This window comes from Phoenix dactylifera, chromosome 11, assembly GCF_051530095.1.
Source record: "Phoenix dactylifera cultivar Ajwa chromosome 11, Ajwa_hap1_PhDact_Kaust_v1.1, whole genome shotgun sequence".
Classification (NCBI taxonomy): domain Eukaryota; kingdom Viridiplantae; phylum Streptophyta; class Magnoliopsida; order Arecales; family Arecaceae; genus Phoenix; species Phoenix dactylifera.
In genome coordinates, this window is record NC_143200.1 from 29,352,683 (window position 1) to 29,365,069 (window position 12,387).

Below are 12,387 nucleotides of genomic sequence, written 5' to 3' on the forward strand. Positions count from 1 at the left end.
CGCATGTGGCGAGCCGCTAAGAAAAAATCGACGGAAGGTGTAATGACGCCTATGGTGGGTGGCCCACGGAAACAAGGAATATAGCCTGCGAAAATGATTGGGGCTGTTTGCTAATGACGCGTGGCTCGTTCTACCGTTTAAAGGTAGAACTGGCAACGTGGTGGGAGGTGAGAGGGTGAGAGAGCCATTTTGTATTGTTGGGGATATGTCCGGTTTAATTATCGGTATCTGATATGGATAGCATATTGGTATTTGATATATTAAAAAAAAAAATTGTATCATATCGATACTGGTACCAGTATGTGATCGTATTGATATCGAGATGGGAATTGGTTGAGGATATTAGGGGAAGAGTTTAAGAAAAAAGCAGGTTGGTGTGAATGCAGAAGGCAGCTGTCGACCAAGTGCCCTCTCAATCATGCTGAACATGGAACAACTCTGAATCGGAGCAATATTTGGCACGTGTGGACCGGTGGTTTTTTTTTTTTTTTTTTTTTATGTCCATCTAGGTGGGGAAAAAGCAAGGGTTGGAATTGGAGGCTCGGGTGAAAAACGATGCTAACTTTCAATCTATTTGTTGGGTTCGAAGTTTTTAATCTGCGAAGGAGTTACTGCAACATAGTTGGAGTCAAGGCCTGGAAATATATCCTAATTTCACCTGTGAGATTCTCAAATCGCTTGCTTAATTTTTCCCAGAAAGGTCATTTATTATCATTGGTGCTGCCAGAATACGAACAATTTGCATCAAAAGAAAGAGTTAGGCACTGAGTTCCAAGAAACGGCGGGCCATGGGGTGCTGGGCCTGGGAGAGACCAGAGGGGTCCAGCACCTCCACCACCACCCCGCCGACGACGAGGCACAGCACGTCGGCGATACGCTGGATTTGCTTCACACTGTGCGACACCATCACTATAGTCATCCCTCGAGACTTTTTGAGCTGCACGATCGCCTCCTCAATGTTCTGTGTTGATATAGGGTCCAATGCACTGGTAGGCTCATCCAATAGCAGCACCTTTCAATGACAATTCAACGTCCCACAATTCAATCATCTAAAATGGAGTTTGGTTTGTTGACCTAAAATGATAAGCATTGGTGCTTAAAGGAGGGATGAGGAGGAGAGGATTTCATTACCTCAGGGTCATTGGCAAGGGTGCGTGCCAGGGCCACACGCTGGCCCTCCCCCACGGACAAACCGGACGCAGACTTGGAGGCAAAGGAAGGGTCCAGGTCTGCCTGACTCAATAGCTTCTGTACCTCAGCTTCAGTTAGTTTCTTCCCTCTTAGCTGAGGTCCAAACCTAACATTGTCGGCCACCGTGCCTGGCCACGCAGAGGGCAATTCACGTAAAGAATAAATAAGTTGTGTGACTAAGAAAATAATAATAATAAATAAAAACTTGCTCTTTTTATCGCCTGTGAATTCTAACTTTTTGTCCTGTTGTTCTGCTTACCTTTACGTGCAGGTGAAATATCATAACCATAGCATGCAACTGCATTTTTCTGACTGCTCTGGCATTTTTCTTTTTTTCTTTTTTTTTTTGGTGATTATTTAGTCCATTTTTTGTGGTGAGTATTTAGTCTAGTTTTAGCTCCAGCAAACTACAACTGGAAGCAAGGTGGCTGGGTCTTTTAAGGAATCTTCTTAAAACTGGGTTTTGCCATTTGCATAGAATTGGATATTTTAAGATAGAGCTGATCCGTACATATACAAATCTCAAAAAAATCGTAAAAATATGAGGTAATGGACTTCATTCATCATGCACGTGTCTCGATGATTGACCTGTAGTAAAAATACGAGGTAATGGACATGGTGCATGGCTATATTGATGCACGCAATGTAAGACATAATTTTTTATTTAAAAAAATTATATTTTACATTACATGTTAGATTTTTTTTTTTTTTTTGGTATAGGCCCTATTTATGATGCACTTGTCTTGATAATTAGCATTTCGTTTGGGGGATAATTTTTTATGAATTTTTCCCAAAGCAGTTGAGGTAAAACCATGGGATGACGAAAAGCTATCATGTGACGTATAAGCATGTAATAAATTCTCTGGCAAAAGGCGTCACGAACTACTTTTTAAAAAGTTGAAGTGGCCGGGCAGGGCGCACCACGGGACGAGATAAGAGAGGGACAGGCGCCAACCTCCGAAAATTTTGTGGAGATCAATAAGAGGAAGCCGTCCGTTTTCAGCAAACAAAAAAAAAAAAGAGGAAGCCGTACACCACCAACCAAGCCCGTTCGACCGTAAACGGACGGTGCCGAGTGGGCCCCACAGGCTCGTGCGACCCGCACCGATGGCGTACTTTTACGCTTTCGTTGGATGACCTCAACCGATGTTGCTGTCACCCCCCGGTGAGCATTACCCGCTCTTAAAAAGTGTCAACAATATTTACAAGGTTAAGTGAAATCAAACCCGCAATGCACATTGCGTTTCTCGAGTGCAAGTTCGGTCATAGATGGTCACTACAGGGGAATTTCAAGTTGAACCGGTCCGTATTATCGGGTCTAGATTGATATTTGATTCATTTTGGCTCGTCCAATTAGAAAAAGATTTAAAGTTATATGTAAAATAAAATGTATGCCTTATAAACCTTTCATTCAAAATCATAATCATGGAATTTGAAAGATTATTTATATACTTATTAAATGGTAAGGAGAGAGAAACTTAATCCTTTTCCAAAAATTCAGAAAAATTAGAAAGAAGATAGTAGAAAAATCAACTTTTCTTAATTATTTTGCTTCCTAATTAGTCATGTAAAAAAAGAAAAATTGCTTCCTAATACTTTTCTTTATGCTCACAAAAAATTTCACGCACAAAAAAAGAAATTTGAATTCAAATTGTTTCCTAATATTTTTCTTCGTGTGCATGAAAAAAGAAAATCCAAAGTTGTGCAAAAAAGAAAATCGAAGTCTACATAAAAAAGAAAAATCTATCATTGTTTAGTACTAACAGTATTAATAAATAGTAAGTTCTTTCTCATTTTTGCTCGTATATCAACTAGTCACATATTTATATGTTTTCTTATTTATTTAAAATTTGTAAATATGTTTGCATACTTTCTTATTAAATTATTCATGCTTTCTTATTTTATATGTTTATGAGATACAGAGTATCGAGAAGAGAGAGAGAGATTTGAATAAAATATTCATTTCTTCTTTTATAGAACAATGTATTTCTTATCTATAATTCCTTTTTGTGTAATTACGAAGTTAGTTCAGAGCAAGAGAAGCATAGGTTAAGGGTCTTGAAAAGGGGAGATAGTATATGAATTGTGGAGAGAGGAGAGGATGACGTACATATTGAATTGGTAGAGATAAGTTTTTCGGTTTTAGAAAGAAGTACAAAAAAAAAAAGAGTGATGGAAGGGGTGGGTGGGTAGGGCAGGTAGAGAGAGACTGGGATCATCTCATGTTTTTTTTTTCAAATTGACATGATGGAATGAGTGGGTGGGTAGGATAGGTCGAGAGAGAATGAGATCTTCTCTTCATTTTTTTTATTTCAAATTGACATATATATATATATATATATATATATATATATAGAGAGAGAGAGAGAGAGAGAGAGAGAGAGAGAGAGAGAGAGAGGACTGCTGTGTTTTATGGAGATACAGAGGGTGATATTGTAGATATCTGCAATTAATATTACAAAAAAAAAAAAGTTTGAAGCACAGTTTCAATAGATTTTCAGGTGAAGAAGGAACATTTAAGTTTGGAGCGCATAATTTCTCAAATGGATGAGGCAAAGAGACAAGTTATCAGTAAATGATCTATAGTTTCTGTTTGACAGCTGCATAGAAGACTGCTATCAAAATACCTAGCTAACCTCTTTTTCCTTTTTTTTTTCCAATCTGCCTCCTATATTTATTTTTCATTCTATTTCCTACTCCTTCCCCTTATATTTGTTTTTACGATATTTTCTAAACTATTATGTATTCCTTAAAATGCATAAATTTTTATTTAAAATTTTATTATCTTCCTGCGTATGGCACGGATGTCATTTCCCATATAAGTAATTAAGCAAGCGGATTCCTTTAATTCTAACGCGGAAAAGCAGCTCCACCGTTCTGATCGTCAACCAGCTCCACCGTTCTGAATCTTCTGATAGTCAACCCGCACCGCATGGCTCCCTTATGGCCTTATCCTTGGAATAACAAATAATAACAGAAGGTAATACAGAGTTCAGGACGGGAATAACTCACCATCGAAGAGGGCCGGGAGCTGGAAGAGCATTCCGACCTTGCGGCGGAGGGAGAGGACATCAAGGCCGCAGATATCTTGGCCGTCGAGAAACACGGTGCCGGGGGAGGGTTCCCAGAGCCGGTTCACGGCCCGGAGGAGAGTTGACTTGCCGCTTCCACTCGGCCCGATCACCCCCATGATCGCACCTTCGGGGACGTCCAGGTTGACCTCTCTAAGGATCGGCTCTCCGGTCGTCTCGGAGAGCTTCGTTAGATTCCGGACCTGGAGCTTGGCCGCCTCCTTCGGCAGCTTCTGACCAGCTGCACCGTCGACATCCACCAACAGATGCTCGCGAATCTCTTCTGCCAAGCCAGCATACAGAATGAATCAGAAACAAGCAGCGTAGGATGCATCGGAACCAAGTTGGAATGAATTCATTCGGTTCTCTCTCTCTCTCTATATATATATGTATATATTATAACTGGGGAAATGAAATGAAATATAGGAGAAGAGGATTATTACGTTGCACAGAGCCCATGGGAGTCCAGGGATTCGAGTTTTTGGAGGGTGGTGGAGGCGAGATACGGGAGAGGAAGACGGCGAGGGACAAGGATAAATATAACTGCAGGAAGGAGAGAGGCTGGATGTGGCCTGAGACCTCTTGGAAACTTTTAGGGATTATGTACTATGTATGGTGTATTTTATTCAGAGGGATGGGGCCGAGGCTTTCACTCCGCCCCATGTCGCCTAAGAAATAAGACAGATGGGTTTGGGCAGGGCGGTCTGGTCAGAGTCACTACAAAAACAAAAAAAAAAATTCTGGCGATTGTAGGGAGGTTGGATCAACCAGTCTAGTTGTTTAGCTTCGAGGCGATGGAACTCTTGGACGGATAAATTGACCTAGAAGTACCTTTAAATTTGATGTATATTATTTTGGCCATTATATAAATTAAAGTTGGACAGAGTTCAGCATGCCAAATTTTAGGAGGCTATAAGTTAATCATACGACATTCGATTGAGATGATGATTTTTATACCATCGGATAGCTTTTCGAGATCTACAACTTCAGGCCAACTCCTTAAGAGGTTAAATTAGGCCGAAATATCATTATTTGAGCTCCAAAACAGGACTAGTCAAACTGAGACGTTCTTTTCGGGATGTTATCTTCCAAATCGTGAAGAATTGAAGACGGAAGAGAAAATTAATATAAAAGTCGAGATCTACCTCCTATAAAATTTTAGTTTTTTTCTTAATTTCTATTAGTAGTATTTATTTTTAGAGATCTAATCCTGTTCGAACTAAGGGATGAATGAAAGGAAGGACCTCACTAGTATTATAAATAAGAACTATGTATCTCGATTTATGAGGTATGAAGTATCAATGAAAGAAAAGGGACTCAAGCCTTACTTTTGTAGTTGTTCCATCTTCTTCTAAATTATTTTTGAGAGATTTGAGCGGATTTAGAAAATTTTTCCTTTTCTCCGATTGGATCATAAGTTTAATATATAAGATAGGAAGGCAGAAGGAAAAAGATTTATGGTTAATTATCATATTTGGATTATGTTTAAAGCGGCCAAAAGATACAGCTACAGGTGCACAGACAAAAATGAGGTACATGGCATAAGCACGAGGTGAGGTGGTAGATAGAATTATGCATAAAATGTATTAAAACACTAGACTAGTATGATACATCCGGCTTGCTAACAAAATAAAAAAGGACAAGAAGAATCAAAAGAAAACTTAATTCTAGCATCTATCTCTAGCATCTTTATTCTCTATTATTAGAATCAAAAGAGAACTTAATTCTCCGAGCACTATACTTTACCATAGTGTACTACCTCGACCCATCTATCTTCTATTAATTATTTTACAAAAAAATTAAATCTCATATATGATTTTTATACCCACTTCCTTTAGCTCCAAAAAAAAAAAAGACCGGAGTAAATGAAGTCCAAACCAAGAATTCCGGCATGGGAAGATCAAGTCCAACGAAAGGGTGTTTGTGGACATTTCGCCCCAAGAAAACAAATGCTCGTCCAAGAGGACGAAGATCCTCTTCCAACCCAGCCCACAAAGCACCTATCAGCTGTGGACCATAAACGACGAAGCTTTGGATCGTTAAAAGAAATAAAAAACGAATGGCAAGAGATCGAGAAGCGTACTTATATGCATGAGAGCGGGGAGGGCAATATCCGTGGTTATTAGAAGTACGAACCGGACGTACGCCACCGGCGGCGAATTCGGTGTGTCCCCGGATGCAACCTCGCCCGGATGACATCTCCAGGTACCGTAGCTATCTCGCTAGTCGCCAAGAATTCCCATTTCCCTCCCTCACATCCCATCTCACGGATAGCGGGAATAACGGGAATAGGATTATCTGGGGGAGGCTGCCTCGACGAGTCTCACCTCATGATCGATCTTAGCACGGGAGTGGGAGTTATCTGGGGAAGGCTGCATGCCGACCTTGACGACGTGACGTCTTCGTCAGTTTATTCCCTTCGTCTTACCGACGGGATCCCCCGATGTCCCTACCTGGGAGCCTTGTCAAGTCCACAGCATCCAGAGGTGACCTCTGCTCGAATATTTTAGCAAGTAGATGCAGCGTTGTTCGCCAAAAAAGATATATAAAAAAAAAAAGTTGCAAGAAGTTTTTTATCATTTTGATCAACAAATAAACGGGAGTTGCAGAGAAAAAAAAACAAAATCAATCTAAAGGTTCCAAATGAATGACTTCTAAAAAATATATAAATAAATTTATTTTATTTTATTAACTTAAGTTTTTAGGACAAGTAGTGATTTCAACATTGTATCAGAATGGAGGTCTGAGTTCGAACTGCACATTTTAATCTCATTACTAAAAAATTTTACATTTTAGATTTACCCATTAAAGAAAAGTCCGGCCTATATGTGCGGAGGAATGTAAAAAAATATAAAAATATATAAATAAATATACATCATTCTATAAGCTTAAGCTTTTGGGATAACTGGTAATTTCAATATGACTTCTCTTAAACTATTATTTAATAAAATTATTTAAGTCTACATGATGGAGATAAATATTTAAATTGCTCTAGAGAAAAAAAAACGATGGTGATATCTGGGGATAGTTATGAATTCTAGATGGGATGAGTAATCAAAGTTATGGTTACACATTTGATGGCTCATCTAGTAAAGAATTTGACAAATCTAATTTCAAACAAGTCAAGACCTTCAAGCTTAACCTCTCATCATATGGATGCCATGTTTTGGAAACGAGAGGAGTTAACAGTTTCTAATACATTTTAGGCTGATTATAAAGGCAGTAAAATATTTTTAAAAAAATTTAGAAAGTTGTGGATGTAAAACATATGCCAACAATCGTTAGCTTAATCGATTGGCTCCTTTTGACTAAGATATTGTCCAGCTTGAAGGTGCTCAAGTTCTGGGTATTGCTAAAAAAAATTCAAAACATATAACTCTTTGACTTTTAAATAAAAATTTATGTTTAAAAATATGAAATGTTATTTTTTTATGAAAATAATATTATATATATAATATTATTTTCATAAATTTATACTAAAAATCTAACATCAGACTATGGCCACATAACCTAGTAGCATGGGTCAGATAACAGATACAACATGCACAAAATGTCAGATAATATATACCACTATTCTAATCATCGGTGGCTCGGTGTTGAAACTGATTTCTCATATTACAAGTTAATAGGCAAAGTTAAAAATTAAAATACTATTGAGGATATAGCCTCATACCCCTAAATCAGATCGGTTAGGTGGTTCAATAGAGATCAGGGATGACCAATTCTAATAGTATCCAAAAATAGCTAAGGTGGGGGGCCGACAGGCCGCCCGACGATTATGAATCAGGGCTCTTCACCAAAGCCAACCAAAAGTCAATGAGAGACGTCCTTACCAGGTCCAACAATCCTAGAGAGAGACAATCTAGGTAGAAAGAGAAAGAAGAGGAAAGAGAGATCAAAGAGAGGAAAAAATAGAATTGGCGGCAATACGAATGGAAGCCAGCATTTAGAGAGGAAAAATAGAAGATTTCCGAGAATCGCTTCAATCTAGGTACTTGGTGTTAGATGTATGCCCTAGAAGCCAATTTGGCTGACACATTGTTGATTCTAGGGACATAATTTTGTACTTGACTATTTATTATTGAATAAATAAAAGGCATCTTTTCATTCATATTGTTTATGTGTCTATGAATCGTCCAAGAAATTAATAAGATGATGATACATATTCTCAAGAGTTGAGAATTTGAGCCATGTATCATTGGTGATTAATTTCTAAATGCTCCTGATCAATGGATCATCACGAGGACGGTGATCGATCCGATCAGTGCACAGATCACTTTCCTTCTGGATGGACGAGACTTGAGTCCACAGTGTAGGGACACTGAAGTGATAGTGCAGGTGCTTGTTAGAGAACAAGGGTACTGAGCGTGACCAAGACAAGAAGTCACTTGGATGTCTATCCACTCGTCAGTGACTTGCTTGATGTTGCAGTAGTGTGACTGGTCCTTTGACCTGCGGTGCTTCGGCTACTCACAGTGAGGTTATTGTAGTTTGACTGCACACATACATGGTCTCTAGCCATATGGGTCCATGCAGTGTAGATTGGCTGCAGTAGGCTCACTGTAGGAGTAGGGTATGCACCTATAAGGAATCTATCGACCTTGATAGAAGAGGAGTGATCCTATGTGATTTGTTAGACTGAGTTCTAAGACCTTGGCCAGGGCGGTAATATAAAGTGGAAAAGGAGTTTTCCACTATCGAACTCAAGTCGAATAAATCTTGACATATGACAGACAATGGGGTTTGACGAGTTGTCCATGACCTCCGTCCTGTAGGGATCCACGATAGTAGGACTGTATCACATGTTAACTGCACCTAGAGGTTCATCATTCCATTCTGCTGGGTAGCCACTACATGCTGCTAGGTGTCACTGGTGGATGGTGGGACTCATAGGGATTATCTTGATGATCGATAAATCCTAATGAGTTGAGTTGGAATCGTTCCAACCCATTGAAAGGAGTTTTCAATGATATTGTGATAGAGATCATAATATATCTCACTACCAGTCAGAGTAGAACCTATGGGGTCACACACACTAGAAGTATTGACCGATCCGATGGTTGAAAAGTGATTATGAATCACGAGTAATCAATTCGATTGATAAGAAGTTGAAGAAGGAAAGGGAATAAATTAATTGGACTTGAAACAAGAATCCTACTTCGGGTCGGATTCCTAGAGTCCTAATTGGATTAGGACTGGGAATCCTAGTTGGAGTAGGACTGAGATTCCTACTTGGAATAGGATTCCTACAATCCTAATGAGATTAGGAATTTAGAATCAAAATCGGATTCCTACTTGGAGTAGGATTCCTAGAGTCCTAATCAGATTAGGACTTTGGATTCAAATTAGAGTCCTAATTGGATTAAGACTAAAATTAAATAAATCCTAATTAGATTAGGATTCCTTAAGTCTAAATTAATTAATAATCTAATGAATCAACATGACTCCTAATTGGATTAGGATTGAAGAGTTCAATTGAGTCATGGTTCATTCAAGTCCTAGTTGGATTAGGACTAGCATAGATTGAACCCAATTGGCTAATCCTAATTGGATTGGGATTAAACCATGAGAGAGGCACCTAATCCTCTTTGGAAGAGGATTAGGTTAACCAAGTAAGAGGGGCATCAGCCCCTCTCCACATGGCTAGGGCGACATGAAGAGAGGGGGCCGGCGCCCCCTCTTAGGTAAGTTGTCATGGAGCTCCTAAATGTTAGGAGCTCCACTCCCTTTAAAAGGAGGCTAGGGCCGGCACCCTAGATGAATCCATCCCTCTCCTTGCAGCCGTGGCCTCCTCCTCTTCCTCCTTGGTCTTCAACCGAAAGCAAGGGAGCAAGAAAGATCTCTTGGCGGTCCTCTTCTTCCTCCTTCGTTTGGGATTCGAAGCAAGGGAAAGCAAAGGTTGCATCTAGCCTTCTTGTTCTTCTTCAAGATCCCTTCTTCTTCGTCCTCCACTCAAGCACAATCAAGGGTTGATTGAAAGAGAGGAGATCAGCCATCAAAGCTATCTCTGCAAGGGAGCTAGCACCCCGGTGAGATAGAAAGCTTGGATCGGTTCCTGCTTCGTGTGGATACCCGTAGAGGCCAGACGTTTGAACGGCTTCAAGCAAACCCTCTTCCAAAACTACGAATTCAGATTTGCGGTGATCATCTACCCGCGCAAGGTGAAGATTTGATCTTCCTAATAGTTTTAAAAGTTTTAATTCTTACCTAATTACGAAAGGTCTCGAAACAACGTTCATGCGATGAACGTCGAACCCGTGCATGCCGATTCCGCTGCCATCTGATTTAATTTTTGAAATATCAGCGGCATGGGCGGGTTCCCAACACTTGGGCTCTATGGCGAGATCAAAGAGAGAATCGAAGGAGCTCTAAATAGAGTCAGAGAAGAATGGAATCCGCCCCTTGGTCAGATTCCTTCCAAAGAGGTCGGGAGGAAGAAGACCTCCATTGGGAGTCTTCTTCCTTCTTTGCCTGTGCCCGGCACGTGTGACCCCCCATTTGCTTTTTCGGCTTTTGGGCCAAACTCTTTCTAATTGGGCGATCAAATGGACTATGCCCAGTTCACCATAGGCCGGGTTTTACATCAGTCTCCTCAATATTTCTGTTAGCATTTTGATTGAACCTAAGGGCAATAAATTTGGTTTTTACTCTTTTCATAGTGCAATTCCATGAAAGCCACCTTATGTTGCATAAATTTATTAAATGATGGAATCCACAAGCCGTTGACAACCAATTTAGCCGAAACCATCTCATGTACGGCATTATTTTTTAAAACGAATCAAAATTGTTTATTTTAGTATAATTAAATTATTTTATGAAAGTCAAAATGCATATATCTATGGTCCTCTAATTTAGAAGAGAACCAAATGCAAGAAATTATATATATATATATATATATATATATATATATATATATATATATATTGTTTATGTTTAAATCATTGTCACCGGTTCTTCTCATCCTAATTTTTGGGTATGGCTCAGTCAAGTCAAGTTATCCATAACGATCGGCAAAAGTTAAATAAATAAATATATAAAGACCTGTTGCTCTACCCAAGATGGGAACTATAGACATATCACATCAATGGATTTACGCTTTTCGTTTTATAGCAGACTTACCAAAAGTTCCCACTGTTTTCTTTTCCTTTTTTTTTTCTTTTTTGAATAAACCCGCTGAATCCTTCGTGGCACCATGAAGAAAAATCCATGCAGTACTGCAACCGCCTCCCCCCAACAAAACAAAACTAAAATAAAAAATAAAAAAATAAAAATCTCTGACAATATATATATATATATATATATTTCAAACTTTTAAGAAAAAGAAGAGTTTCTGATCGAGGGGCAAGAAATATAGAAAGCTGAAGATGATATCATGCAGACAGAGTCATTTGTTAATCTTCAAATTCTTCTAGTTAATTTTAAAGCATGGGATAAAAAATTAAAAATATCTATCTGTTATACAGAATAGAGATAAACAGATATATTATGTTTCAATATCTATTGGGTTGGGTTTGGCCTGGTCGGGTCAAGTGCAGGTAAAGTTAGGATTGAGTTGAATCAAGTTTACATTGATCTGGATTCAACCCAAATGAGAAGGGTGTTCATATTTTGAACCCAAGCCCGTTCTAAGCTTACAAAACCTTGGTCCATTCTAATCCAATGAGAGATTTGGGCTGGTCAGGTTTGGGTTGAACTCAGTACATGTAGCATCCTTACAGCCCACAACTCTATATGGGTAGCCCACCATACAAAGTTTTACTTTGCAAAGGCCAAGCCAGGCCCAATTAGAACACCCATTTGGCAAATTCCATAAGCTCCCATGCACCCCGTGCCTCTGTTTCTATCTCATTTTTTATTGGTACGGAGAACAATAAAACAAGAAAAAAAAAAGAGAAAAGGGAAAAGAACAAAAGCACACAATATTTATATTGTTCGGTCTATTGACCTAAGTCTATGAGAAAAAACGATGCAAAAACTTTGCTATAAAAAAATAAAGATTACAGAATATAAGATTACCTCGCAAACTCTAGCCCCCATTATATCCAATCTCTAGAATAATCAAATTGTTCTCTTCTCTTGGGATTACAAGGAATATATATAATAGAATAAATCAATTTAGTCTCGA

At 38.9% G+C, this 12,387-nt stretch overlaps 1 protein-coding gene across 1 annotated transcript; it reads right to left on the minus strand.

Annotated features, from left to right (window-relative positions):
• Nucleotides 1-686: 686 nt before the first annotated feature.
• On the minus strand, nt 687-4,859 carry ABCI17 (non-intrinsic ABC protein 3). Its single transcript, XM_008811769.6, has 4 exons — nt 4,706-4,859; nt 4,204-4,545; nt 1,132-1,319; nt 687-1,012 (listed from the first exon to the last, which is right to left on the minus strand). Exons 1-4 carry the CDS (start codon nt 4,719-4,721, stop codon nt 758-760), a joined length of 801 nt encoding a protein of 266 aa, XP_008809991.1. The 5' UTR covers nt 4,722-4,859; the 3' UTR covers nt 687-757.
• Nucleotides 4,860-12,387: the final 7,528 nt, after the last annotated feature.

Coding starts and splice junctions, on each gene's coding strand:
- ABCI17 (XM_008811769.6), bottom strand. Junction 1,320..4,203: donor GCTCCCGGCCCTCTTCGATG/GTGAGTTATTCC, acceptor CTGCGTGGCCAG/GCACGGTGGCCGACAATGTT. Junction 1,013..1,131: donor CCCTTGCCAATGACCCTGAG/GTAATGAAATCC, acceptor TGTCATTGAAAG/GTGCTGCTATTGGATGAGCC.